This window comes from Sarcophilus harrisii, chromosome 3 (assembly GCF_902635505.1).
Source record: "Sarcophilus harrisii chromosome 3, mSarHar1.11, whole genome shotgun sequence".
NCBI lineage: Eukaryota > Metazoa > Chordata > Mammalia > Dasyuromorphia > Dasyuridae > Sarcophilus > Sarcophilus harrisii.
In genome coordinates, this window is record NC_045428.1 from 600,480,416 (window position 1) to 600,504,381 (window position 23,966).

General features: G+C 66.8%; 5 protein-coding genes across 8 annotated transcripts; 3 read left to right on the forward strand and 2 right to left on the reverse strand.

The window, feature by feature from the left end:
- Positions 1-639: 639 nt before the first annotated feature.
- On the forward strand, positions 640-4,834 carry IL4I1 (interleukin 4 induced 1). Its single transcript, XM_031963395.1, has 8 exons — positions 640-786; positions 1,062-1,098; positions 1,177-1,391; positions 1,905-2,017; positions 2,179-2,380; positions 2,670-2,738; positions 3,373-3,509; positions 3,584-4,834. The coding sequence occupies exons 2-8, from the start codon at positions 1,086-1,088 to the stop codon at positions 4,359-4,361; spliced, it is 1,527 nt and encodes a 508-aa protein (XP_031819255.1). The 5' UTR covers positions 640-786; positions 1,062-1,085; the 3' UTR covers positions 4,362-4,834.
- A 99-nt stretch (positions 4,835-4,933) lies between these two features.
- TBC1D17 (TBC1 domain family member 17) lies at positions 4,934-10,031 on the reverse strand. Its single transcript, XM_031963394.1, is given in 17 exon segments — positions 4,934-5,298; positions 5,397-5,483; positions 5,571-5,687; positions 5,764-5,861; positions 6,128-6,236; positions 6,238-6,335; positions 6,415-6,531; positions 6,623-6,717; positions 6,845-6,948; positions 7,021-7,149; positions 7,254-7,415; positions 7,525-7,636; positions 7,750-7,957; positions 8,316-8,439; positions 8,967-9,041; positions 9,150-9,251; positions 9,619-10,031. Coding segments are annotated over 17 exon segments (1,968 nt in total). The 5' UTR covers positions 9,640-10,031; the 3' UTR covers positions 4,934-5,088.
- A 252-nt stretch (positions 10,032-10,283) lies between these two features.
- On the forward strand, positions 10,284-12,964 carry AKT1S1 (AKT1 substrate 1). Of its 2 annotated transcripts, none has more exons than XM_031963396.1 (4): positions 10,284-10,546; positions 11,377-11,780; positions 11,929-12,161; positions 12,373-12,964. In XM_031963396.1, exons 1-4 carry the CDS (start codon positions 10,419-10,421, stop codon positions 12,514-12,516), a joined length of 909 nt encoding a protein of 302 aa, XP_031819256.1. In that variant the 5' UTR covers positions 10,284-10,418; the 3' UTR covers positions 12,517-12,964. The 2 variants fall into 2 exon arrangements, with proteins under 2 accessions (XP_031819256.1, XP_031819257.1); XM_031963397.1 differs by lacking the exon at positions 10,284-10,546 and adding an exon at positions 10,874-10,983.
- A 373-nt stretch (positions 12,965-13,337) lies between these two features.
- PNKP (polynucleotide kinase 3'-phosphatase) lies at positions 13,338-16,341 on the forward strand. The gene is made up of 16 exons (XM_031963401.1): positions 13,338-13,563; positions 13,646-13,692; positions 13,887-14,147; positions 14,227-14,306; positions 14,382-14,439; positions 14,523-14,630; positions 14,705-14,776; positions 14,881-14,929; positions 15,001-15,068; positions 15,149-15,241; positions 15,324-15,420; positions 15,508-15,569; positions 15,653-15,762; positions 15,846-15,933; positions 16,015-16,076; positions 16,142-16,341. The coding sequence occupies exons 1-16, from the start codon at positions 13,419-13,421 to the stop codon at positions 16,260-16,262; spliced, it is 1,521 nt and encodes a 506-aa protein (XP_031819261.1). The 5' UTR covers positions 13,338-13,418; the 3' UTR covers positions 16,263-16,341.
- Positions 16,342-16,370: 29 nt separating this feature from the next.
- On the reverse strand, positions 16,371-20,844 carry MED25 (mediator complex subunit 25). 3 transcript variants are annotated; one of them, XM_031963398.1, is made up of 18 exons: positions 20,566-20,844; positions 20,406-20,451; positions 20,121-20,245; positions 19,943-20,041; positions 19,746-19,866; positions 19,516-19,672; positions 19,171-19,301; positions 18,965-19,073; positions 18,683-18,876; positions 18,421-18,552; positions 18,247-18,332; positions 18,039-18,096; positions 17,847-17,954; positions 17,529-17,744; positions 17,356-17,427; positions 17,021-17,254; positions 16,632-16,809; positions 16,371-16,531 (listed from the first exon to the last, which is right to left on the reverse strand). In XM_031963398.1, the coding sequence occupies exons 1-18, from the start codon at positions 20,832-20,834 to the stop codon at positions 16,431-16,433; spliced, it is 2,436 nt and encodes an 811-aa protein (XP_031819258.1). In that variant the 5' UTR covers positions 20,835-20,844; the 3' UTR covers positions 16,371-16,430. The 3 variants fall into 3 exon arrangements, with proteins under 3 accessions (XP_031819258.1, XP_031819259.1, XP_031819260.1); XM_031963399.1 differs by having other exon boundaries at positions 18,965-19,052; positions 20,566-20,843; XM_031963400.1 differs by lacking the exons at positions 20,406-20,451; positions 20,566-20,844 and adding an exon at positions 20,452-20,558.
- Between the last annotated feature and the right edge of the window lie 3,122 nt (positions 20,845-23,966).

Below are 23,966 nucleotides of genomic sequence, written 5' to 3' on the forward strand. Positions count from 1 at the left end.
AAGCAATGAAGAGGATAAAAATATGGGGTGGGGGGAGAGGGAGGGAGGAAGAGGAATAGAGGAGAGGGGGGGAGGGACAGAAGAGCGGGGAAGCAGAGGGGAGAGAAGGAAAGAGGGAAGGGGAGGGAGAGGGGCGAGGGGGCAGACAGGAGAAGGGGGGGGGCACGAGACACGGGCGGACGGGAGCCGACTCCGAGGGGAGGGGCTGCTCTCCGGCCGGGGCTGCACAGGAAGGCCCGGTTTCCAGGACGAGGGATGGGGTCCCAGCGCCCGGGTTGCGCCCTGACGGACAGTCCAGCGCGGAGGGTCCGGGAGCGAGGCCGGCCGCTGGGGCCGCGGCTGCTGCGTTATTCCCCCCCCACCCCATCCAGCTCCCCAGAAAAGCTAGGAACCAGAACGCGGTCGCTGCTCCTGCGCTTCCCCCAGCCCGGGACACACGGGGGGCGGGGGGGGGGAGGCGGGGACGGACGGGGGCCCTGGGGGCGAGCGTGGGGGGGGCCCTGGAGGTGAGCGCGGGGGAGCCCCGGCCCCCGCGTCTGCAGACCCCCAGGAAGCCAAGGGGGGCCGCTGAGCAGCCCCTCCTCTCCCGCCCCGCCCCCGCCCCTCCTCAGCCCCTTGGCCCGCCCCGGGCCGGCAGTCCCCGAACTCGGGGAGAAGTTTCGCTTTCCTGCCCAGGGGACCGGACTTCCCAAGAGCGTCAGGGCCGGGGAGGGGCCAGCGCCCGCCCGCGGGGACAAAAGCAAAGGGGGACCGGAGGCTCAGCAGTAGGGAGGCTGGTGGCGGCAGGTGCGCGAGCAGGGCCCGGGGCAGGGATGCGGACAGCCGGGACAGGAGATGGAGAGGGGCAGGGGCCGGAGTGGCCGGGCCGGGGCAGGAGAGTGGCCGGGGCTGGGAGCCAGGGAGTGGCCGGGGCGCAGGGGCCGGAAAGATGGACAAGGAAAGCCCTTGGAGACTGGGATGGGGCAGGTGTCCATTGGATTAATAGGAACTCCGGGCGGGCAGGCGCGGGCAGTGCTGGGGCGGCCTCCGGGCTCACGGCGGCTTCTCTCCTCGGCCCCCAGGTCGCCCCCTTCCCGCTCGGAGACATGCGCTGGTGGGGTAAGTGTGGGGGCGGGGCCGGGAGGCAGGGCTGTGCCCGCCGGGGCCGGGGGCTTCAGGAGGCTCCTCCCCGCCCAGGTCTGCTCCTCCTCCTGCACGGGGCCCGCGCCAGCCAGCCCGACGCCGGGGACGACCCCTTCCTGAGGTGCTTCCAGGACCCGGACCGCGAGGAGCTGCTGGCCATCGTCAGCCGGGGGCTCAACCGGACGGCGCGGCCCCAGCGCGTGGCGGTGGTGGGGGCCGGCGTGGCCGGGCTGGTGGCCGCCAGGGTGCTGGAGAACGCCGGCCACCAGGTGGGGGTCCCGGCGCCCCGGGCTGCAGCCCCTCGGGGGAAGCCTCGGGCCCTTTGGGCTCCAAACGCTCCGGCGTCTGCACGCTCCCCCGGCTCCCTTCACTTGGGGAGGAGGAGAGGGGAGGGGGAGCGTGCAGACGTCTGGAGCCCGGCCCAAGGCATTCCCCGAACCTGTGGGAAAGTCCCGCTCCGACCCCGACCGGCCGCCAGCGTCTGTCCCAAAGCCGGCCTCCTCCCTCTTCAGCCTGGGGGCGGGGCTGCCCTCTCGCAGCCGGGGGTGTCCGCCCACCCTCTCCCTGACAGGGGGTGCTCCCTGGGGTCTGGTCACCTCCCTCCCCCCCCCCCAGCTGGGAGGACAGGCTGGGGCGGAGGAAACCCCTCCCGGGGCCCAATCCCCGCCTGCGCCCTCCGCTGGACCACGGTCCCGGATAGTGCCCCCCCCCCCCCAAGCATCAGGGCCCAGACAGGGCTGGGGGCTGGGTGGGGGCGTCGCACTGACAGCGTCCCCTCCCAGGTGACTCTGCTGGAGGCCAGTGACAGGATCGGGGGCCGGATCCTGACGTACAGGGACGAGCGGACGGGCTGGCTGGGAGAGCTGGGGGCCATGAGGATACCATCCAGCCACACGTACGGGGCAGCTCGGGCTCCGACCCGCCTTCGGGGCTGCGCGCCCCTCACACCTCCCTGGGCCGGGCGGGCGCCCCTCCCCCCCCCCCCCCCCCCCGTCCGGGCGCCCCTTACACCCCCCCCACCCCCGCCCCTCACGGCCGCCGGGCTCCCTCCCGCAGGCTCCTCCTGAAGCTCTGCGCCCTCCTGGGCCTCCCCCTGGCCCCCTTCGTTCAGTACGACCTGAACGCCTGGACCGAGGCCAACGGGGTCAAGCTGCGGAACTTCGTGGTGGAGGCTGCGCCGGAGCAGCTGGGCTACCGCCTGCGGGCCTCCGAGCGAGGCCGCTCGCCCGAGGCCATTTACCAGCTGGCCCTGGACAAGGTGTGCCCGCCCCTCCCCCACCCGACGGAAGCTCGGAGCCCCCACGGCCCGGGGCTGCCCCCACACCGCAGGGCCCGCGGGCAGCCGCATGCTTGGGGCAGGGGGCGGGGCAAGAGGGCCCCGGGCTCCCCGAGGGCAGGCCAGGGCTGGGGGGCTCCCAGGGGAGGGGCGCTGGGCGCTTGGATGGCCTTGAGCGAACCCCTCTCCTCGGAGGACCTGGGGCCATCGGGGAGGGTGGGGGACCCGGGGCTGCCGGCTCAGGCCCCATCCCGGGGTGTCCCTCCCGTAGGCGCTGGATGACGTAAAGCGCCTGGGCTGCGACGCCGCCATAAAGAAATTCGAGAACATCACCCTTCTGGTGAGGGAGGGGCCGCGGGGAGGGGGGAGGCTCGCATCTCCCTCTGTCCTGGGGGGGACACAGCAGGTGGGGGAAAGGGGCCCCCAGAGGCAGAGGGGGCGGATCCTGAGCCCCAGGCTCTATAGCAACAAGGGGGGGGGGCAAAAATGCCAGCCCAGCCCTGCCCCCACTTGTCCAAAGTGATTATGCCAGAGGGGCACAGAACCCCCCACTGAACTGCGGAGACAAGGGGAAGGAGGAAGAGGGGAGAAGGGGGAAGGGGGAGAAGGAAAAGGGGCAAAGGCAGACACATAAGGACCCCAAGAAGCAGGGGAAGGCATTTTAAGGAGATGGCGGAAGCCCACCCAAGCTCCACGAAGCCAAGTACCCCTGGCGGAGGAAGGTCAGTGAGGGGGCTCTCTGACCACTGGACAGCACCAGTGGGCCCTGAGGTCAAAGCCTGCCCATGACCCCCCCCCCCCCAGTTCCCTGGGCTGGACCCGCCTTGCAGGCGTTCCCTAGCTGAGAGCAGGGCCCTATCCGCGGGGGCCCCAGTGGCCAACGAGCCCCCAGACCCTGCCCCGCAAAGGGATGCCCTGGAAATGGCGTGGGGGCCGAGGGGGGCGCAGGCCTGAGGCCCCACTCCGCCCCCCAGAACTACCTCCTTGGAGAAGGGAACCTGAGCACGGCGGCCACCCAGCTCCTGGGAGACGTGCTGGCCGAGGACGGCTTCTTCTCCCTCAGCTTCGCCGAGGCCTTACGGGCCCACAGCTACCTCAATGACCGGCTCAGGTGCGTACCGGGAAGGAGGGGGGGCCGGGCCCGCTCCGGCCCCGGGCCCACCGGCCTCCGTGTGTGTCCCCCAGGTACTGGCGCATCCGCGACGGCTGGGACCAGCTGCCCCGCGCCCTGCTGCTCTCCCTCCGTGGCTCGGTCCTGCTCCAGGCCCCCGTGGTCCGGGTGTCCCAGAACCGGAAAAACGCCACCGTCCACTACCGTGACCCGCGGCAGCCCTCGCACCTGCTGTCCCTGACCGCCGACCGCGTGCTGCTGGCCACCACCAGCACGGCCCTGAGCCACGTCGATTTCCAGCCGCCCTTGCGGCCCCCCCTCCGCCGGGCGCTGCGCAACATCCACTATGTCCCGGCTACCAAGGTCTTCCTCAGCTTCCGGAGACCCTTCTGGGAGGACGAGGGCATCCTGGGGGGGCACTCGAACACCGACCGCCCGGTCCGTGCCCTCTACTACCCACAGGGCCCCGGGGGAGAGGCCGGTGGCCTCCTCCTCGCATCCTACACGTGGTCGGACGCCACAGCCGCCTTTGCGGGCCTGGGGGAGAAGGAGATCCTGCGCCTGGCGCTGGAGGACGTTGTGGGCCTCCACGGCGAGAAGGTGCGGGAGCTCTGGGACGGCCACGGGGCTGTGAAGCGCTGGGGGGAGGATCGCTACAGCCAGGGCGGCTTCGTGATGCAGCCCCCGGAGCCCAGAGACCCCACGCGGGGGACTCCCTGGGACTGGGACTGGACCCAGCCGGAGGGCCGCGTGCACTTTGCAGGGGAGTTCACGGCCCTCCCCCACGGCTGGGTGGAGACAGCCATCAAGTCAGGACTGCGGGCAGCCCTGAGGATACACAAGGGGGCCTAGGAACCCAGCGGAGGCCCCACGCATCGAGCGGGAAGCCCAGGAGCCTCTGCCAGGGCCACAGGGGCTGGGAGCCCCTGCTTCCTTTCTGGCCGGGGCCATGCAGCCTAGCCTCCACTGTGACCCAGGCCACACAGCCCGGCCTCTGCTCTGCCCTGGGTGTCCCTGCTTCCCCTCCAGCCCGGACCATGCAGCCCGGTCTCCGTTCTGGCCGGGACCACACAGTCTGGCCTCTGCTCTGGCCAGGACCACGGGGGCTGGGAGCCCCTGCTTCCTTTCTGGCCAGGACCACGCAGCCTGGCCTCTGCTCCGGCCCGGGCCATACAGCATGGCCTCCACTCCAGCCAGGACCACGGGCTGGGAGTCCCCGCCTCCCTTGTGTCCCTGCTCTTCCAGGACCTGGGAAGGCCCCGGGCTCAGCTGCCCCTGGGGCCTGAGGCAGGAGGGACCCAAAGTCAATAAAGCCTTTGTGGGAAGTCTCCTGGTGCTGTTCCTTGCGTCCCCTCCCCCAGACTTTCCTCAGCGCCCTTCCCTCGGCCCCAGCGCCCCCAACACAGCCAGGCAGACAACGGGCGTCCGAGTAACCTGTTTAATGGGCAGAAAGGAGGCGCACCCCCAGCCACACCGGGTCACACAGGGGCGGGGGTCTGAGAAGAAAGGGCAGAGCTTTGGTGGTGGGCGCAAGGGGGGAGGGGTAAAGTGCCAGTGCTGGTGTGTGAGGGGGAAGGGGTCAGGGCTCCGGGCCCGAGTCCTCAGGCAGGATCTCCAGGCTGCTGTCGGGCTGGGGAGTGGGCGAGGGCTCCCCGGAGACGGAGGACAGGGCCTCGGGGGCCGGCGAGGGCGACAGAGGCAGCGGGGAGCCCGAGGGGGAGGGGCTGCCAGGGCTGGAAGCTGGGGCCTGGCTCAGGCCCAGGATCTCCTGCACGTTGAGGGGCAGCTCCTGTGGGGAGAAGCCAGAGTGAAGGCGGGGATCCCCCGCAGAGGCCACAGGGCGGTTTGGGAGCGCGGTCTCGGGGTGGGGGCGGGACGGGGTCTCACCGGACAGGCCGTCAGTTGCAGGTACAAGGCCTGGGCGCGGGTCAGGACGTCCTCCACGCTCAGCTTCATGGTCAGTTCATTAATGTGCTGCAGGGAGAGCGGATGGGGCAGCCTCAGTGGGGCGGACGCCCCCAGAGGCTGGGGGGGGGGGGGGGGGGGGGCAGGAGAACTCACTTTGAGGATCTCGTTGGAACCAAAGCCGGAGAGCATGAGGGCGTCCCTCTCCATGTCGAGGATGGCGCAGGCCACCAGCAGGTGCAGGTTGGGGCCCGGGAGCCCGGTCCAGAGCACCTGCTCGGGGACAGGGCGTCTCAGTGGGGCCCCGGCTCCCCCGGCCCTTCCCTCCCCCGCGCCGGCCCCCGCTCACCTCCCACAGACGGAGGACGTCAGGGAATGGGAACTCGCGCTTGAACCAGATGAGCAGCCAGCGGAAACAGAAGCAGAGGGAGCCCGAGTCCTGGGAGTCTGGTTGGGGGAGGGGACAAGGGCCCTTGAGCTTGGGGTCCGGCTCCCCTGGGAGCGTTTCTCTCGGGGCGGCAGGGAGGGGTCCCCTGACCACCCGGGGCAGCGGCCGACAGCTGTGGCCAAGGGAAGGGCCGTGGGTATGCATGGGAACGGCGAGGGGGCAAAGCGGGGGCGCCGGCAGAAGGGGAGCGCGCTGGCGCTGGGGGCTAGTATTCCACCCCTCCAGTCTCTCATCTGGGGACCTCGGGCCGCGAATAAACTGTTACCCAGGAAGTCGCAGAGGGGGGGGTCCAGCACCCGCAGCAGCAGCAGGAGCTGCCCGAGCTGGCGCTTCATCGTCTCCTGGCTCTCCTCGAAGTTCCCGTGCTGGAAGCGAGGAGGACCTTGAGCCGCAGAAGCACCAGAAGGCATCCACCTCATTCTGCGTGACGTAAAGGATGGGGGACAGGAGATCGCTCATGCCCTGCACGTAACCTGGGGCGGACGGGAGGCCGGAGGTCAGCCTCGCCAGTGCCGTGGCCGAAGCCCGGCCGCCCGCCCGGCCCACACGTACCCAGATCGAAGTGGTACATGCAGTAGGTGAGGAGGATGTCGTTGAGCAGACCCAGGCCCGGGTTCCCCGGCCCCTCATAGAACTTGTTGCTGCGGTCGGTGCGGCTCACGTCGCGCTCTGTGGAGAGGGGGAGGGTCAGGTCCCGTCCCTGGTCCCCCCCACGATCCCAGCCCCCCCATCCCTGCCCCGGCCCTCGGCCCACACTGACCGATGAGGCTGCGGTAGCCGTGGAGGAGCGAGTTCCTCCTCTCCTGCTCAGGGCTCACCGACTTCCACTGCAGCTTCATCCGGAAATACTCGTCCCTGAATCGGAAGGGGGAAAGGGGAAGGGCGTCAGCCCCAGACCCGCAGCAGGACCGGCCCGACCCCTCGCCGGCAGCCTCGCCAGGCCCAGGCCTGGAGCTGGTGGGGGACGGGGACCCTCACTCACGTTTTCCTCCGGACGTGGATCTTGTGCTCCTCGGCCGAGCCCTCCCAGCTCAGGTAACCCAGGAGAAACTTCCAGGCCTCTCTCCTCAAGGAGGGGCACAGGCCCTGAGGAGACAGAGCGGTCACCCCCAGGCCACCTCCCCTCCCCCTTCCCCCGGGTTACCCCACCTCACTCACCCCAGAGAAGATCTGAGCCTTAAGCTCCCCAATGTCTCGAAGGCGCCCGTCTGGGCCCACGTGTCGGGCCCACGTTTCCTCCGTCACGGGCTGACCCCGCGACACCACGGGTCGGGGCCCCAGCTCCACCTGTGCCGAGCCCACAGGGGGAGAGGGGGATTAGCAGCTGTGCCCCCCCAATTCCCCTCCAAGATCACGGTCCGTGCTCTGACCCTCACCCTCCGAGCACTCACACAGGAGATGACCTCGAAGCCGGGCTCCGGCTCCTCATCCTCAGAGACCTCGGGACGACTCGGGGGGGGCCCGTCGGAGGGCGGCTGAAGGGCTCCCCGGAAAAAATTGGTCACTCGGGAGAAACCTCCAAAGGTGGCTGCGTAAGGGTCCTGGAGGAAACGCTGAGAGGAGGACGAAGGCACAAGGTTTCGGGGTAGCTCCCGCCGACAGCCCCCCCTTCCTGGGCTTCTCCCCACCTCCACTCCCATCTCCCTCCCTCGGCCCACTCACAGACACCACGTTGGAACTGTCGTCATCGAAGAGCTGCAGGTGATGGAAGGAGTTGGAGAGCGCGGAGGAGTCGTGGGGGAAGACGAGGTAGAGGCGGGAGTCCTGGGGGGAGCTGGGAGGCAGAGGGAGAGCAGAGAGGGTGAGGGGAGGGGAAGGGACAGCAGAGGGGGAAGAGAGGATGGGGGGGGTCAGGGAGACAGGGGAGGGGCAGCCAACCGCACTGACCTGGCCAGCAGCAGGTAGCGGCTGAGGACGCGCAGCAGGGCCCGCGTGCCCCCGCGGTGGAAGTGCAGGGCCGGCAAGGAGCCGCCCGCCTGGGTCACCAGCACCAGGTAGGCCCAGCCCAGGCCCGGCTTGGAACGCCGGATGGACTTCAGCTCGCCCAGGCTCACCGAGAAAGCCCAGGGACCCCGGGCGCTGCTAGACCCTGTGGCTGGAAGAGGAGCAAGAGGCTGCAGGACTCGGGGCACACAGAGGGGTGCCCCCCAGCCCCCCCGGGCACAGGTGGCTACCCTCACCCCGGTCTCCTCCGTACCTATCTCGGCCAGCTTCCACTCACACGGTGGCCCCTTTCTTTGCTGCCCAGACTGAGGCTGCCTCCCGCCATCCTCTCCTCCGCTCCCAGCCTGAAGCACCCCTTCTAGGGTCCCCACCCCACCGGGGATGCTGGCCCAGCCCACCTGGGGGTCTCTCCAGCTTCCTTTCCACCCCGCCCCCCCCCCCCCCACGGCCCCATTCACCCGGAATTTGGGCCTCTGGCCCTCATCCACCCGTGGGACCCACGGCCGTACCTGAGGCAGACTCGGGGGGCCGGGGCCGCGAGCGCACGGTGCTGATCACAGCCCAGTCCGGCTCATAGCCGGGGTCAAAGGTCGGCTCTTCCTCTGAGGGGCAGGGGTCCCCTCCACCAGGCTCCTGGGGTCAAAATCAAACAGTGAGATCTGGGCTCCTGTGCCTGCCCCGGCATTTCTGGGACCAGGGGGTCTGACCCTACAACGTTCGACGGGCGGGAGGGGGGCCCTGGAAGCCAAAGCATCGAAGGTAACCGAGTGCCCCTCCTGAGGCCGGACCTGCCCAGGCCGAGCCCCTCAAGGGGGACGGACTGGCCTGAGCTGGCCCGTGGCAAGGCCATGGGGTCCTGAACATGCCCGGGGGAGGGAGAGCCAAACGTGCCCCGACACACGAGGGCCCTAAGCCTGCAGAGGAGCCCAAACAGCCCCGGAGACCGAAGGCAGGGACTCCGTGGGCTCTGGGGACGGGAACCCAAATTTCTATCCCGAGACAGAAACCCTAAGTCTACGAGGGAGGCTGACCGTGCCCGGGGAAGGGGCAGCCCGTGGCCGCCCTGGGCTGGGGTCCCCCCAGCGTGTGCTCTGGAGCAGGGAGGACTCAGTCTCCGGGCAGGAGCTGAAAGCGGCGGGGAGGGGGGGCGGGGCGCCCACCTTCCTAGAGAAGACCACGTGGGAGCAGTCTCCGGCCTCTTCCACGGGGGCCCAGTGCAGGACCACGTCGTTGTCCTGGAGGGAGACAAGAACAGACCAAAGGCCCGGGTCGCCCCCGTCCTGCCCCCGTCCCGCCCAGAGCCCGCCCCCATGGCCGAAGCCACGCCCACCCCTGGGACTCACTTTCTCGAGCAGGCGCAGCACGCCGGCGATGAGCGAGCCCGGGTCCTGGTGCCGCCCCCTGGCGCTCGTGTGCAGGAACACCCCGCCCTTCTCGAACACTACCTACGGGCGGAGGTGGAGCTCAGCTCTCTAGCGTCGGGGCACAGAAACCGGGGCTGATGGGGCGGAGGGAGGGAGGGAGGGGGGAGGGCGAGCGCCCGGGGACCAGAGGCCCGCATGCGCACAGCCAGGGGCGAGGAAGCGCTTCCGCCAGAAAGTGGTACCTGAGTGGAAGCGCATGCGCCCAAGAAAAAAAAACAGAGAAGTGGACGCACTTCACCAAGGTTTCGGGCCCGAGAGAAGCGCATGCGCTGAGGTCGGGAACCAGGAAAGTAGTGAGAAAGGGTCGGAGAAGGGCAGGATCCAGATCCCGAAAGGAGGAAGGGAAGGGTTAGGCCGAAGGCCGCTTAGGTTCTCCGTCAACACTTACCCGGTAGCCAGCCTCCTCCATAGTTGCAGCTGGGGCCGAGGCCACTACACGAGCTCGCTCCACCTCCGAAGATAAACTCTTACGTCACATCCGGCGAGGCGGACCTCCCCTCCAGCGGAGTAAAATGGTCCGTTTCTTTCCCTCATCCACCAGTGGATCAAACCAACAATTGAGGAGGAAGAGGAGGAGAGGGACCAAGACGCTCTGCGCAGACGCGATGGAGGGCGGTGCCGGGAGTGGGCTGGGCGCGGGCGCGTCACGTGGGCTCCCAGAAAGAAGTAAACAAAGTGGAGTTGCCAAGCTTTTTCTCTCTGCGCGTGCCCCGCCTTTTCCACCCCGATTTTTAGGGATGCCGTAGCCGTGCTGCCGTCGTTCTAGGAAGCGAGCTGCGCTGCGCTGCGCTGCGAGGGCCATGTTAGTGCGGGGCACACCACTTACGTGCCAGGAAGCGGGGGGGGGGGGGGGGGGGGGGGGGGGGGGGGGGGGGGGGGGGGGGGGGGGGGGGAAAGGGAAACAGCGGGAGTCCCCCAGAGGAAGGCGGCGGCCGCGGCGTCGCGGGTCCCCAAAGCGAGGACGTGGTTGTACCCCACCGTGCTCGCGGGCCTAGGGCGGAGCGGTAGCCCTCAGCGTGAATGTCTGTGACAAAAACGCCATGGATATCGGGCAGGGGCGGGGCGTGAAGCCGTGCGGCCGCCATGATACTTGAGGGCAAGCCGGGTGGGAACCTCCTTGCAGAACGAGGGTAAAATGCAGAGAGTCATCAGAGGCTGGCGCCGGGCGGAAGTGACGCCGAAGCCGCCATGCCTTGTGAGGGCGTCAGGCAGGCCCGCCATGCTGGCCGCAGGCACGTGAGCAGCGGCGGCGCGGACTCCTGGGGAGGAACGAAGGCTGGAGGGGAGGGAGGCAGGGAGACGGGAGCCCGGCCGAGGTAAGCGAGCGGAGGGTGCAGACAGCCTCGCGAGGGGGGATGGGGCCTAGATCCCGCGCTCGCCCCAGAACCTCCCCAGAGCCAAGCCTGTACCCTGTACCAGGAGAATAGTGGGGGGGTTGGGGGTCCGGCTAATGGGGTTCCCCCCCTCCCACGCAAGGGCGGAACTTCCGGCGTAGCCTTTTTCTCCTCCCAAAGTCGACATTAGCCTTTCTCCGCCCCGGGAGGCGGGACATCCCATCTGCTTCTTTAGGAGTCGGGGGGGGGGGGGGGGGGGAGAGAATGATTGGCTCTCTCCTCTCCAGACCTGGTTGGGCTGCCCGTGTTACCTCGGGACTGCCTGCTCCGCCTACAAAAGGGCTGGACTTCCTGTTTTCCCACGTGTAGGGCGGAGCTGAACAACCGCTCCATGGCCAAACCGGGGGAGCTTGTGGCAGGTGCGCAGGGGGTCCTCTCTTAGGGGAGCCCCGGATGCAGTTGCAGAGTCTGTCGCTTTTGCCCTCTTCCCGGATTGCCTCTCTGCCCCCAAAGTGCTGCCCTCAGGCATGCGATGACAACGGCCCTAGAGCTTCTAGCTTGGTACCGCGTCCCCGCGGCTTCCTCGCCCGGGGACTTGTCGGCGCCTCGCTAGTGACAGGGTAACAGTCCGGCCAGGGGCCCCTCTGGGTCTTCGGAGCCTTTTCTGTTGGAGCTCATTGGACCCAACGGCCCCTCCTGGCTTTAACAGTCCCCTTGCTTCTGTATTAAGGCGTGTGTATGTCGAGGGAGGTTCCCAAGTGCCAGACGGGCCCCCACGGGTTCTCCTCTGGTCAACCCTTCTCATCCCCCAGGGCGTGGATGGCATCCGGGCGCCCCGAGGAGCTATGGGAAGCCGTGGTGGGGGCAGCCGAGCGGTTTCGGGCACACACGGGTACGGAGCTGGTACTGCTGACAGCTGCACCCCCGCCCCCGCCAAGGCCCGGCCCCTGTGCCTACGCCGCCCATGGCCGGGGTGCCTTGGCCGAAGCTGCCCGACGCTGCTTACACGACATAGCTCAGGCTCATCGGGCGGCCGCGGCCAGGCCCCCGGCGCCACCAGCGCCTGCCCCAGAGCCCCGGCCGCCTAGCCCAAGGAGCTCGCCCCATCCTCGGAGGCCCGAAGACAAGAAGGACGAGGACAGGGAAGACGGCAACGAGGACGAGGACACGGAGACGGAGACGTCGGGGAGCAGGCTGGGCCTGGGAGATAATGGAGGTGAGGGAAATCCCCCCCCCCCCCCCAGGAGGCTGGCGGCTTGCCTTCAGCCCCAGGGTCAGACGGGACTTGGACTTAGAGGCCCGAGGAGCAATGGGGAAGGGGAGCCAGGGGCGGCCCATTCAGTCCTATTCCTCCCCACTCCCAGGCCTGTTCGTCATGGATGAAGACACTGCCCACGAAGACCTGCCCCCCTTCTGTGAGTCCGACCCCGAGAGCACCGACGACGGCAGCCTGAGCGAGGAGGCGCCCGCCGGGCCCCCGCCCTGCGTCAGCCAGGCCCCCCAGCAGTACGCCAAGTCCCTGCCCGTGTCTGTGCCCGTCTGGGGCTTCAAGGATAAGAGAAACGAGACCAGGTCCTCGGACGAGGAAAACGGGCCGGTGAGCGGGGGCAGGGCCGGCGGGGGAGGCGGGGGCTGGGATGAGGAATGAGGCTGCTGGCCTTGTATTGTGTGGGGGGGAGGGGGAAGTGGGGAATGAACTGACGGCTCGGGGTGGGGGGAAGGGAGGCTGCGGCCGGGGGTGGGGGTGGGAGTGGCGGTCCGCGGGGACAGGCCGGGCGCCGAGCTGACCAGCTGCCCCCTGCCCGCAGCCTTCCTCCCCGGACTTGGAGCGCATCGCGGCCAGCATGCAGGCGCTGGTTCTGCGCGAGGCCGAAGGCTCCCAGGTGTTCGGAGACCTGCCCCGGCCCCGCCTCAACACCAGCGACTTTCAGAAGCTGAAGCGGAAATACTGAGGGGAGGGGGGCTGCCAGCGCCGCCCCTCCCCCCTCTACCCTTCTTTCCTCCCTCTTCCCCACACCGCGACCTTGCGCCGGGCGGGCTCTGCCCTTTGGCGCCGCCCCCGGCACGCCCAGATCTGGCCAATCCTGGATCCGTTCGCTGCCCCTCCCTCCCGGGCTCCGTTTTTTTCTTGTTCTTCTCCCTGTGTTGGGGAAGCTAACGGAAGCATCCAATCAGCTCCCTGAATTTCCTCAATTCCGCTCCTCGACAGGCCCTGGCCAATCCCAGGCTCTCTTCTCGGAGCATTCTTTTAGGAGAGGGTATGGGGGCGTCCAATCAGCTCCTCGCTCGGCCTAGGTGGTTTCCTGGGCCAATCGCAGCCTTAGATCTTTCGGTCCTTCCTCTTCCTTTTGGGAGGATCCAATCAACGCCTGAACTGCCGGTGGCTCCTCTTTGCGGGGGGGGGGGGGGGGGGGCGGGGGAAGCCCCTACTTAACACTACAGCCTCCCTGCCCGGTCCCGCCGCCCCAGGGATGGCCCGTTGCATATCCGATGACGCTGCCCACTCCCCATCGGCCTGTTCCTGGGAAGGGTTTAGCTGTTCAGCCGCCCCCTCGCTCTCGGGGGCTCGCTAAGCCTTCATTCCTACACGTGCCTTAAAGGGCACCGCCCGCCCGGGTGAGGGTGGGGACGGGCAGGGGGGACGCCTGCGAATAAAGAGTTTGACGTTAACAGTAGCCTTGATTCTTGGGGAAAGGGCTGGTTGGGGGGAAGGGACTGGGAGTGGGCGCGGCCTCACTCGCCAAAGGAAAGGGGGGCGGGGCGAATTGAAACGAGCCTCTTCCGCTCCGCTGTGGCTGGGCAGGCGGGATTTCCGGCGGTGGTTCCGGAGCCGGTACAACTGTGGGAAGCGGGTATGGCCACGCCGGAGCCCACCCTGTGGCTGCATAGCCCGCCCGGAGGGCCGCCCCCCATCCCTCTGCCCCCCGCGGGCCGCACTCTCGTGTTGGGTCGGGGTCCGCTGACTCGTGTCACCGATCGGAAGTGCTCGCGCAACCAAGGTGGGGAGGGCGGGGGGGGGGGGCGGGGGGCGTGGCCCAGGCACCACGTGGGCGGGACCTTACCTTCCCCTCCCCCCTGCAGTGGAAGTGTGCCTGGACCCCACGTCTGAAGTCGTGATGGTAACGCAGGTAACAGCGTCGGAGGGCGGAGAGGGACGAATCGCTGGGTCTCCCCAGCAGGGGGGCAGCGGTGGGGGGCGGGTCCTGGCCCTCGGGACCCGCTTCACCTGGTCCCGCAAAATGGGGGTGGGGCCTGGCCGTGGGGAGCCCCTCCCAGCCATGGGGGGCGGGCCTGACTTTAAGGGGCCCCTTCTGCCCCCCAGCGGGGCGTGAACCCCTCCACTGCGGGAAGCACCAGGCTGAGCCCCGGCTCGCAGGCCCAGCTGGCTGTCGGGGAGACGCTGCTGCTGGTGAATGGTCAGCACCCGCTGACCCTGCTCAGGACCTCGGAGCCCCCCCAGCCCAGCCCGCCCCAGGGAGCCCCCTCAGAGCCCCGCAAAAAGCGGCCCCGGGGCCCCGAAGGCTGGCAGAAGCTCGGGTCTTTGCTAGTGTTCACGGCCCCGGGAGTCCGGGCCCAAGAGAAGGTGAGCACCTGCCCCACGGGTCTGGGGGCCCCCTGTCCCTGCCCCAGCCCGGCTGACCCGAGGTGCCCATGCTCTGCAGGTGGCCGCGTTCGATCTGGACGGGACCCTCATCACCACCCGCTCGGGCAAGGTCTTCCCCACCAGCCCCGAGGACTGGAGGTAGGAGGGCCGGTCCGGGGGGCCCAGGCAGGGGGGAGCCGCCCCGGGCCATTTCCTCCCTCTTCTTTCCCCCAGGATCCTGTTCCCGGGGATCCCAAAGCGGCTTCAGGAGCTTGAGGCCGATGGTTACAAGGTACCTGGCGGGAGGCGTGGGGGGCAGCCTAGGGGCCGGGCCGGGGCCCCTGGCAATGACCCCCCCCACGCCTTTCTCTGCAGCTCCTCATCTTCACCAACCAAATGGGCATCGGGCGAGGGCGGCTCCAGCCCCAGGTGTTCCAGAGCAAGATGGAGTCTGTCCTGGAGACCCTGGGGGCCCCTTTCCAGGTGGGTGTCAGGCAGAGGGGCCGGCAGCGGGCCGGGGCTTCTACACCATCCCATGCGCCTCTCTCCCCACCCAGGTGCTGGTGGCCACGGGCTCGGGCATTTACCGGAAGCCGGCGACCGGCATGTGGGATCACGCGTGTGAGCAGGTGCCCGGGGCTGCCTGTGGGGCCGGAGGGTGGAGTGGGCTGGCCCCATCACGGGGTCCTGGCTCTTACCACCTCCCCCAACCTCTAACTGCTCTCTCTCTCAGGCCAACGAGGGGGTCCCCGTCTCCCTGGCTGACAGCTTCTACGTGGGAGGTAAGGTCGGGCCCTTGGGGGGCACGCCGGGCGTGAGTCGGGGCCAGGCACTGAGGCTGCTTCCTTTTCAGACGCTGCCGGCCGGCCAGCCAACTGGGCTCCAGGCCGCAAGAAGGACTTCTCTTGTGGGGACCGGCTGGTAAGGCTTGCTGCCCCACGGCCCCTGCCCCTGCCTCTGGCTGGGGGGGCCCTGCGTGCTGACCTCCCTGTCCCCCTCAGTTTGCTCTGAATCTCGGCCTACGGTTCTCGACTCCAGAAGAGTTTTTCTTGAACTGGACCCCGTCCCGCTTCACACTCCCAGACTTTGACCCGGTGAGGTTTGGGGGGGCTCTGGGTGGGAGATGGCCCGCCTCTGGGGGGGCCCGGCCTCATCCCTCCCCCTGATTTCCCACAGAGGAGTCTGAGCCCCACGGGGCCGCTGTGCCTGCCCCCTGCTGGGCCTCTCGTGGGCCCGGGCCCTGAGATCATCGTCGCCGTCGGTTTCCCTGCGGGTGAGGCGGCCTTTGACTCCTGTCCACCCCCGCCCCCCTTCCCCAGACGCACGCCCTCCTGACTTTTCTGCCCATCCCCCCCCACAGCCGGGAAGTCCACTTTTCTCCAGGAACACCTGGTGGCCGCAGGTTACGTCTACGCAAACCGAGTACGTGTGGGGGGCCGGGCGGGCACCGTGCCAGCCGCCAAGTGGGCGCAGCCCCGGCTCAGGCCCTCTCCCCGCTTCCCTAGGATACGCTGGGCTCTTGGCAGAAGTGCGTGGCTGTGTGCGCCGAGGCCCTGAAGGCCGGGGGCCGCGCCGTGGTGGACAACACCAACCCTGACCCCGCCAGCCGGGCCAGGTACTGAGCGGGGGTAAGGAGTTGGGGGGCAGAAGGGAGACGCAGGGAGCCCTCATCCCATCCTCCCCCCACCGCCCTGGCAGGTATATCTCATGTGCCAAGGAGGCCGGGGTCCCCTGCAGATGCTTCCACTTCACGGCTTCGCTGGACCTGGCCCGACACAACAACCGGGTGAGGAGGGCGGGGATCCGTGGGTGGGACCCCGGCCTGCCGCCCGACCCGACCTCGTGACCCTGTGACTTTTCCCCCCAGTTCCGAGAGATGACGGGATCCCCGCACCCGGCAGTGTCGGACATGGTCATGTTCAGCTACAGGTGAGTGGGGGCCGAGGGGGCCGCAGGGAAACTCGGCCCCCCCTGACCCCAAACCTCCCCTGCAGGAAGCAGTTCGTGGCGCCCTCCCTGGCCGAGGGCTTCTCGCAGATTCTGGAGATCCCCTTCCGCCCGCGCTTCTCCAACCCCCGGCACGAGGCCCTCTACCGCCAGTTCTCTGAGGGCTGAGCCCCCCCTCCCCCCCCTCAATAAAAGCTATTTTCATGGCACCTCCTGACTGCTGCTCCCCCTCCCCCCCATGGGCCGTCCCCTGAGAGAGAGCAGGCCGACACGCGGTCGGAGCACGCCCAGCCAGAGGCCGGGAGGGAGGAAGCTTTATTGGGGCGGGGGGCAGTGTCAGATGAGGTCCATCAGGATGTCCTCCTCCATGACGCTGGGGGGCTGCAGGCCGGGCTGAGGCACCGGACCCCTGGGGCCTCCACTCAGGAGCATCTGACCTGAAAGGGGGGGGGGGGGAGGGAACAGGTCAGCCTCCAGCTCCTCTGGGGCGGCCTCTACCGCCCCCAGAGCTGACTCCCAGCAAGCTTAGCTTCCCACCTGGCAGAGGGGCCCGTGGGGCCAGCTGTCCAGGCCAAGGCTGCGCAGGGGGGGCGTGCAACAAGGGAGGGCCCAAGGGGGGCTGGCCCAAGCCCTGGTGTGGGGGTGGCAGCAGGGTCGGAGCTCCTGGAGGCTGCAGGTGGTGGAGGGAGGCCTGCGGCGGCCCCCCGGCCTGAGGCTGGGGAGACAGAGGAGGCTGTGAGTGCGCCTGGGACCACTGCCCTGGGCTCAGGGCCTCCCCCCGCCCCACTGGGCACCCCCTACCCCTCTAGTGTCCCTCACTAGTGGTGGGGGAGGAGACAGGAGGCCCCGAGAGCTTCTCTGGACCACTGCCCTGGGCCCAGACCCCCCCCCCCCATCCCCCCCTCTCCCCTCTAGCGCCCCCTCACTGGTGGCGGGGGCGGCGGGTTCAGCAGGAGGCTCCGCAGCTGGGGGTTGGCACCAGGGTTCTGGGGACGCAGAAGAGACCCGGGAGGGGGGGCCCCGGGAGGGGGTGCTCCGGGCGGGGGTCCCCCTGGGGGGGCCTGGGCAGGGCCTGGGGGCGGCTGAGGCTGTCCACCTGTCCCGGTCACCCCGACTCCTACCCCGCCGGGGGGTTGCGGCTGTGGCTGGCGGAGCTGGAGCTGCAGGGGGATGGAAGAAAGATGAGGGGGGGCAAACGGAGCCCCATTCCACGCTGAAAAGGGGGACCCGGGGGCCACCCCCACCCTGACCTCAGACTCACCAGGCTTTGGGGGGGCCGCTGCTGCTCCTCCAGAAGGGGGCCCAGTCCAGGGGGGGCCTGGGGTCCTCCCATCTGTGGGGAGAAGAAAAAGCATCAGTAGCCCGGCCTCCCACCGAGCCCCCCCACAGGCCGAGCCCCGACGCGCCCCCGGTCCCCCGGTCCCCCATGCTCACCCCCCGCGGCTGCGGCGGCGGCTGCTGCTGCTGCAACTGCTCCAGCTTCTGCTGCTGCACCTGCTTATGGTTGGTGATGACCTGGCGGATGCCATTGACGAAGCCGCTCTGGTCGTTGGGGATCAGTCCCATGAAGATCTTCTTCTTGGACGAGTACAGGAGCATGAGGACGCGCACCTCGCAGGGCGCCGTGTGGTGGAAGTGCACGCAGCCGGCCTGGGGGGCAGGGGCTCAATGACCTTGTGCCTGGGGGGAGGGGCAGAGGCCCTCCCACTGCACCCAGGGGGGTCACAGGCACCCCACGCCCGGCCTACTCACAAAGCCGTTGCCCATGATCCGGTAAAGGCCTTTGAGAGACTCTAGGTCTTTGTTGGTGAAATGGAACTGCACCATCCTGGAGTTCCGGAAGAGGGGGCCCAGCGTGGTCTGTGGAGAGAGGACAAGGACAGGCCCGATGGGGGCTGGCAGGGCTGGGGCACCGAGGGGGGGGGGGGCTGGGCTGAGACTCACCAGCAGCTGCTGCGGGATCAGCTGCATAATCAGCTTCTGGGGCCACTGCTCCGTCTTCCTGCAGAGAGAAGCAGAAGAAGAACCTTGGTGCCCCCGTCTGGGACCCGGCGCTTGCGGGCTCAGAGCAAGGCTCTCCTTAAACAAACCCGGGGACACAGACAAAGGCTTGGCTGAGAGCCACCCCCAGAACTCCCCCCCCCCCACTCACAGGTTCTCTCCCTGGTTAACGTAGACCTGGCACGGCAGGGACCGAGTCAGCTTCGTGTTGGCGTCCACCGAGGCCGGTTTGGGCTTCTGGGAGGGGGAAGGCGCGTCACCGGGGCCCCCCTCGCCCGCCGTGCCCCCGCCTCTCCCCCGCCCTCGCCCCACCCCCGCCCCCTACCTCCTGCCACTCGAGCACGCCGCTCCACGCCAGAACCTTGTTGGTGACGGACTGTTGCCCCGCCCCCAGGGGAGGCCCCCCCAGCTGCGTGGGGTTGGGGCCGCTCACCCCCGGGGCAGCCACACCACCGGCCTGTGCAGGAGAGAGAGACTGAGGGGGGAGGGGAGGCCCCTGCGGGGAGAAGTCGAGGAGGGGCCCTGAGCCAACAGGACGCCACACAGTGTGGGGGGGGAGTTGTGGGGGGGCAGGGGGTTGCACTTACCATGGAGGGCCCTCCGGGCTGGGCAGGAGGGGCCAACCCGGGCCCAGGGGCAACTGCTGCCCCCAGGCTGGACTGCGAGGCCGGAGGCAGCTTGGGAGCCCCAGGGGGCCCGGGAGGGAGCGCGGCGGCCGGGGCCTGGCTGAAGGGGGGCCCCACTCCGGGCGCTGCCGCCTGCAGAGGGTTGATGGGGGAGACTGCCGGGAGAGAAGATGAGCTGCAGAGCCTGGGGCCGAGGGTCCCCCGGCCCCCGCCCTTGCCCACAGAGCCCCCCTAGACACTCACAGCGGGGGCCCAGCCCTGCCTTCTGGTTCTTGGCGGCCTCCACGGCGTTCTGAGCAGCCACCTGGGCAGCACTGAGGTTGCTGGGCACCTGGAAGGGGTTCAAACAGCCCTGGGGGCCGCTGCCACCCCCAGGCCCCCCCTGCCCCAGACCCCCTTCCCGGATGACCAGATCCCAAAGCGAGGGGGGGAGGATGAGAAGGCCGTACCTGGTAAGGCTGGGACACGGGAGGCAGTGGCTGGGGGGGTGCCGCGGAGAGGGAGGCCCCAGGGGGTGGCGCTGGAGGCAGCGGGGCGGGCTGCTTGGGCTGGAGCGGGCCGGGGCCAGAGCCTCCACCGACTGGGAGGGGCCAGCGGGCCGCGGGAGAAAGGGGAGAAAGACAAAGGCCAGAAAGGCCAAGATGTGGGTCAGGGACACGGCCCAGGTGATGGGCCCAGCGCTGGGATGCTACGGCCAGGCCCCAAACCACCCCCCCCAGCCCCGCCCCAAGCCCCGGCCCCTCATCCTGCGTCCCTGTCACCGAGGCAGAGCCCCCCCTCCCCCGGGCACTCACCGGGCAGCACGAGGCCGCGCACCAGCACCATGTGCCGCGGGTCCTGGCTCACGTCCGCCGGCTGCGTCTCCAGCATCGCCGGCGGCGCCGCCTTCTCAAACAAGAGCCGCAGGGCCGGGAGCTTCCGCGGGGACACGATGGAGAAGTGGATGCCGCGCTGTGGGGCAGAGGGGGCCTTCAGGAGGAGTCCGGGCCCGGGCAGCCCCGCCCTCCTCGGGCCCGAGGCTCACCTCCCCGATCTTCTGCACGAGGCTCTCAGTGGTGTAGCCCGAGTAGGTGGTGCTCTCCACGGCCGGCAGCAGGTACGGCGGCGAGTTGCAGATGAGGAGGCAGACGCGGTGGGTCTGGCCGCTAAGGGGGGGGGGGAGTCAGCAGGGGGCAGCTGGGAGCCGGGCCCCCCCCCTCCGCCTCCGCCCGCCCAACTCACATCTGCTCGCGCATCTTCTTGAAGTCATCAAAGAGCTGCAGGGCCGTGCTCAGCCCCTCGGCAATGAGGCTGCAGCTCTCGCCGCCCCCTCCCATGAACCTGTGGGCGAGAGGAGCCAGAATGGGCCGCCCCGCCCCCCCCCACCCCCCGCCCGCCCCAGGCCCGGCCCCCCACTCACTGGATGCCATCCAGCCACGTGACAAACTCGTAGGCGCTGCTGGTGGGCGCGTGGCACTGGACGTAGGACTCGGGGGCGCAATCCACGGTGTTAAAAACGACCAGGCTGTACTGGGTGCCCCCGTACTGTGGACAGACAGGGAGGCACCAGGTGTCCCGCTGGCCCCGCTCGCCTCCCCGGGCCGCCCGCCCCCCCCCCCCCGGGCGGGCCTCCAATCCCCACAAATCCTTCCGGGCCCCACCCCGAGGTCTGCCTCCCCTCCCCCCGTTAGGGTCCCTTTCTCACGTCTCCTCCAAAGTCGGTCTCTGCCGGGGGGCCCCCATTGAAGTACCTGGGGAGCAAGAAGAGAAATAAGCAGAGCCGGGCTGCGGGAGGGAGGGATCGGGGTCAAGGGTCAGGGGTCTCTGGGTGCCCCGCGGGGTCGCGCACGCACGCGCGCACGCACTCGATGGCCGGCAGCAAGTAGTGTTTCCGCAGCCCCTCGAAGTAGGGTCCCAGGTTGGCCGTGCCCTCGATGACGAAGACCACGTCGGCCACGAGGCCTCCGGCGCGGGCCGGGCCCTCGGCCCCGGGCACCATCCCGAGCCCCGCTCGGCCGCCTCCGCTGCCGCCGCCTCGTTCCCCGCCTCCCGTGGCCGCGGCCGCCCTCACCGCACCCTCGACGAGGCGGCGCCGCTCGTGGCGCGCCGCTGATGACGCAGGCGTGGCGGCCATGTTGGTGCGGGGCGGGCTCAGCGGAGGCTGGGCCCAAGGAGCCAATGGCTGGGAGGGACGGCCGCCCACGCAGGCGGTTGCTGGGTGACAGCATGACTCTCCGGTCGCCATGTTTGAGCGGGGCGGGTGCTCGCCCAAGAAGACCGCCCCGGTGGCGGTTGCTTAGCAACGCCTCGTCTCGCGATGCTTCCAAAACATCCGAGGAAGATGGTCGGTTGCTTGGTTACGCCTCTTCCCTCGGCTCCTCCCCCCCCCCCCACGGGGGGCGGGGAAACGTTCTCTGGAGCGAGCACGACTTGGCGGTTGCTAAGCAACAACCCGCCTCAGGTTCTCCTGGCCGAGAAGAGTCGCTAGGCAACCCCATCCTCTGACTCTCCCCGGGCTGAAGGCAGCGGCTTGAAAATTTCCTCCTCTACCGAGCGCCAGGGGGCTCCCTCCTCCACGAGCGTCCGCATGATCTTGCCCCCCTCCATCCAGGCCGTCCCCCTTCGCCGAGTGGGCCGAGAATGACGGTGTCAGCCCGAAGCCCCTGACCCCACCCAGATGGAGAGAAAATGACAATGGGGACGAGGGAGGTGGGGGTAATGTTATGGTCATGTATACTTATTGTGTATCTAAGTTATATTTTAATATATTTAACATCTACTGGTCATCCTGCCATCTAGGGAGGGTGGGGGGGTAAGGGTGAAAAATTGGAACAAGAGGTTTGGCAATTTTAATGCTGTAAAGTTACCCATGTATAAATCCCTTTAAAGGCTATTAAATTAAAAAAAAAAAAAAAAAAGGAGGGAGGTGGGGGGGAGGGGTCAAGTATTTTGCCGGGGTGGGTGCCCAGCAGGATGATAGCCCCTTCACCATGTTTTTCATGGTTGTTTATCCTCTTCTCCAAGGGGGCCATGACATTCGAGTGAGTTGAGTTTGGGGGGAGGGGCTTCCGGGGTCCCCCTGCCTCCCCTTCCCCTTCCAGCCAGGGATCAAAGGCGACTCCACCTCTCACTCTGCCTTTCTTTACATGACTTACTCTTGCATTACCACCAGGGAAACCCCTTCCATTTCCTGACCCTCCCATTCTCCCCACAATGACCAATTCAAGTCACTGTCCTCTCAAATGCTTTGCCTTTTATATCACCAATTATACCCAGCCTTGACTCTCCCACCCTTGGTGATTCTTTGCCTACCCCAGTAAGGCCATTCCCCATAAGCTCCTTCTTTCTCACCTCCTCTCTCACACAGGAGCCTTCTTCCACTCTCTTCCCCCGCCATAGTCTCAAATGATGATGTGGCCTTCTCCATACCAAGGCTAACCTTTCTTTTCCAACTAACCTCATTCCAACCCATTTCCTCCAACATATTGTCCTTCCTGTTGCTATTTTCCATGATTTTTCATCTCTGTTGGCGCATTTCCTACTGCCTATGAACATTGCCATGTCTCTCCTTTCCCAAAAAAACCCATCACTTGTTTCATCCCTGCTAATTCTCATCCATCATTTTTTCTGCCCTTTGTAGCTAACCTTCTTGACAAAGCTGTCTACACTGGGCACCTCCACTTCCTCTCCTCTCTTCTTAACCCCTTGTGGTTAGGCTTATTCCACTGGGCTGCTGTCTTCAAAGTTACTAGTGATCTCTTAGCTACCAAATCCAATGCCCTTTCTCCCCCCTCATTCTCTTTAACTTCTGCAGTTTTTGACACTGGGTCGACTTTCCTTGCTAGTCACTCTTCTCTAGGTTTTCAGGACTCGCTCCCCCTTGGTTCCCTTACCCTTTGACCCCTCCTTCTCTGTCCCTTTTGTTGGCTCCTCTTCCTGATCACACCCTCTATCCATAGATGTTCCTTGGGATTCTGTCTTTTCCTTTTCCTCTATGTTACTGCCCTTGATGATTGTCATCAGTTCCCATGTTCATGCTGATGATTCTCAAATCTGACTTTTCTGCCCCAGTATCTCCACTGACCTCTAACCTCACATCTCCAGTTGCTCTTCAGATATATAGAACTGGGAGATGTGGTAGGTATTTTAAATTCAATATGTCCAAAGTTCCCTTTAAACCCTGCCCCCTCCTCCCCACGTTGTGGAGAGCAGCCCAGTGTGAGCCACTCATTCCATCGAGTGACTCAGTTCTGGAGCTAGCTCGATTTTTTATTCAATTATAGATCTAGTTCATTGTCTGCCTTGTGAGAAAACTTGATTCAACTGTGGGAATTGGGAGAAAAGCTTCTTGTATTGTTTGGACCTAGCTCTTCATGGCCTAAAAACTGGATTACCGCTCCCTATCGCTTTGAGACTCTTAACCAATAACCTAAGTTATGCTGACCAGAAACCTAGTGATCCAAAGATGAATCTCTAGCCCCCCATGGGTAGCCCCACGATTGTAATATTCTTCTCTGAAATGTAATATTCTCTTGTTGGGGTTTTCTTGGGTCTCTGGGAGCAGTCTTCCTTTCAGTTCAGGAATCACCCCAAATGCAACCAGGTATTAAAGTCCAAATCCTTTATTGTCTCTTTCCAAGTCTTGTCTCCTTTCCTGGGCCCCGGTTAGCTTTCTTAGAGGCCGTCTGTCGTCTTGGTTCCGAGAGCTTGCACTCCCTCCTGTCTTCTCTGGCTTCTGAATCTCCCCGACTCCCAAGGGTTTGTGCTTCAGCCTCCAGCCACCACAAAGGTGGATGATGGAATGAATCTGTCTCAGCCTCCGAGAGCTTCTCGTGCGCTTGTCCTTCTCATCCCGAGAGCTTCTTGCTTATATGCCCCATGCTGAGTATAAATCAATCATTACATCACTGGGAAACCATTATTTGTTGTAGGATTAAATCAATGCTGAACTAGATTTAACCACTGTCTCCTCGGCACCTTTAGTGCCATGTTTCAAGTTCTGGCCCATAACATCTCCTTGTAGGATTAAATCAATCATATGGAATCAGGCTAAATGAGATAACTATTGTCTCTATCAATCCCACTGACTGAGCTCCTCGTTTCAAGTTCTGGCCCCTAACACACGCTGTCAGCTACTGTTTCCATGTTCTCCCGAGTGTGTGCAGACATTTGGGGAAGGGGGACCCCTTTTTCTGATGGGAAGGAATTTCACCTGCTCGATCTTCCCCTCCCAAGGTTTTCTCTTCAGAGGCCACTGGGATTAAGT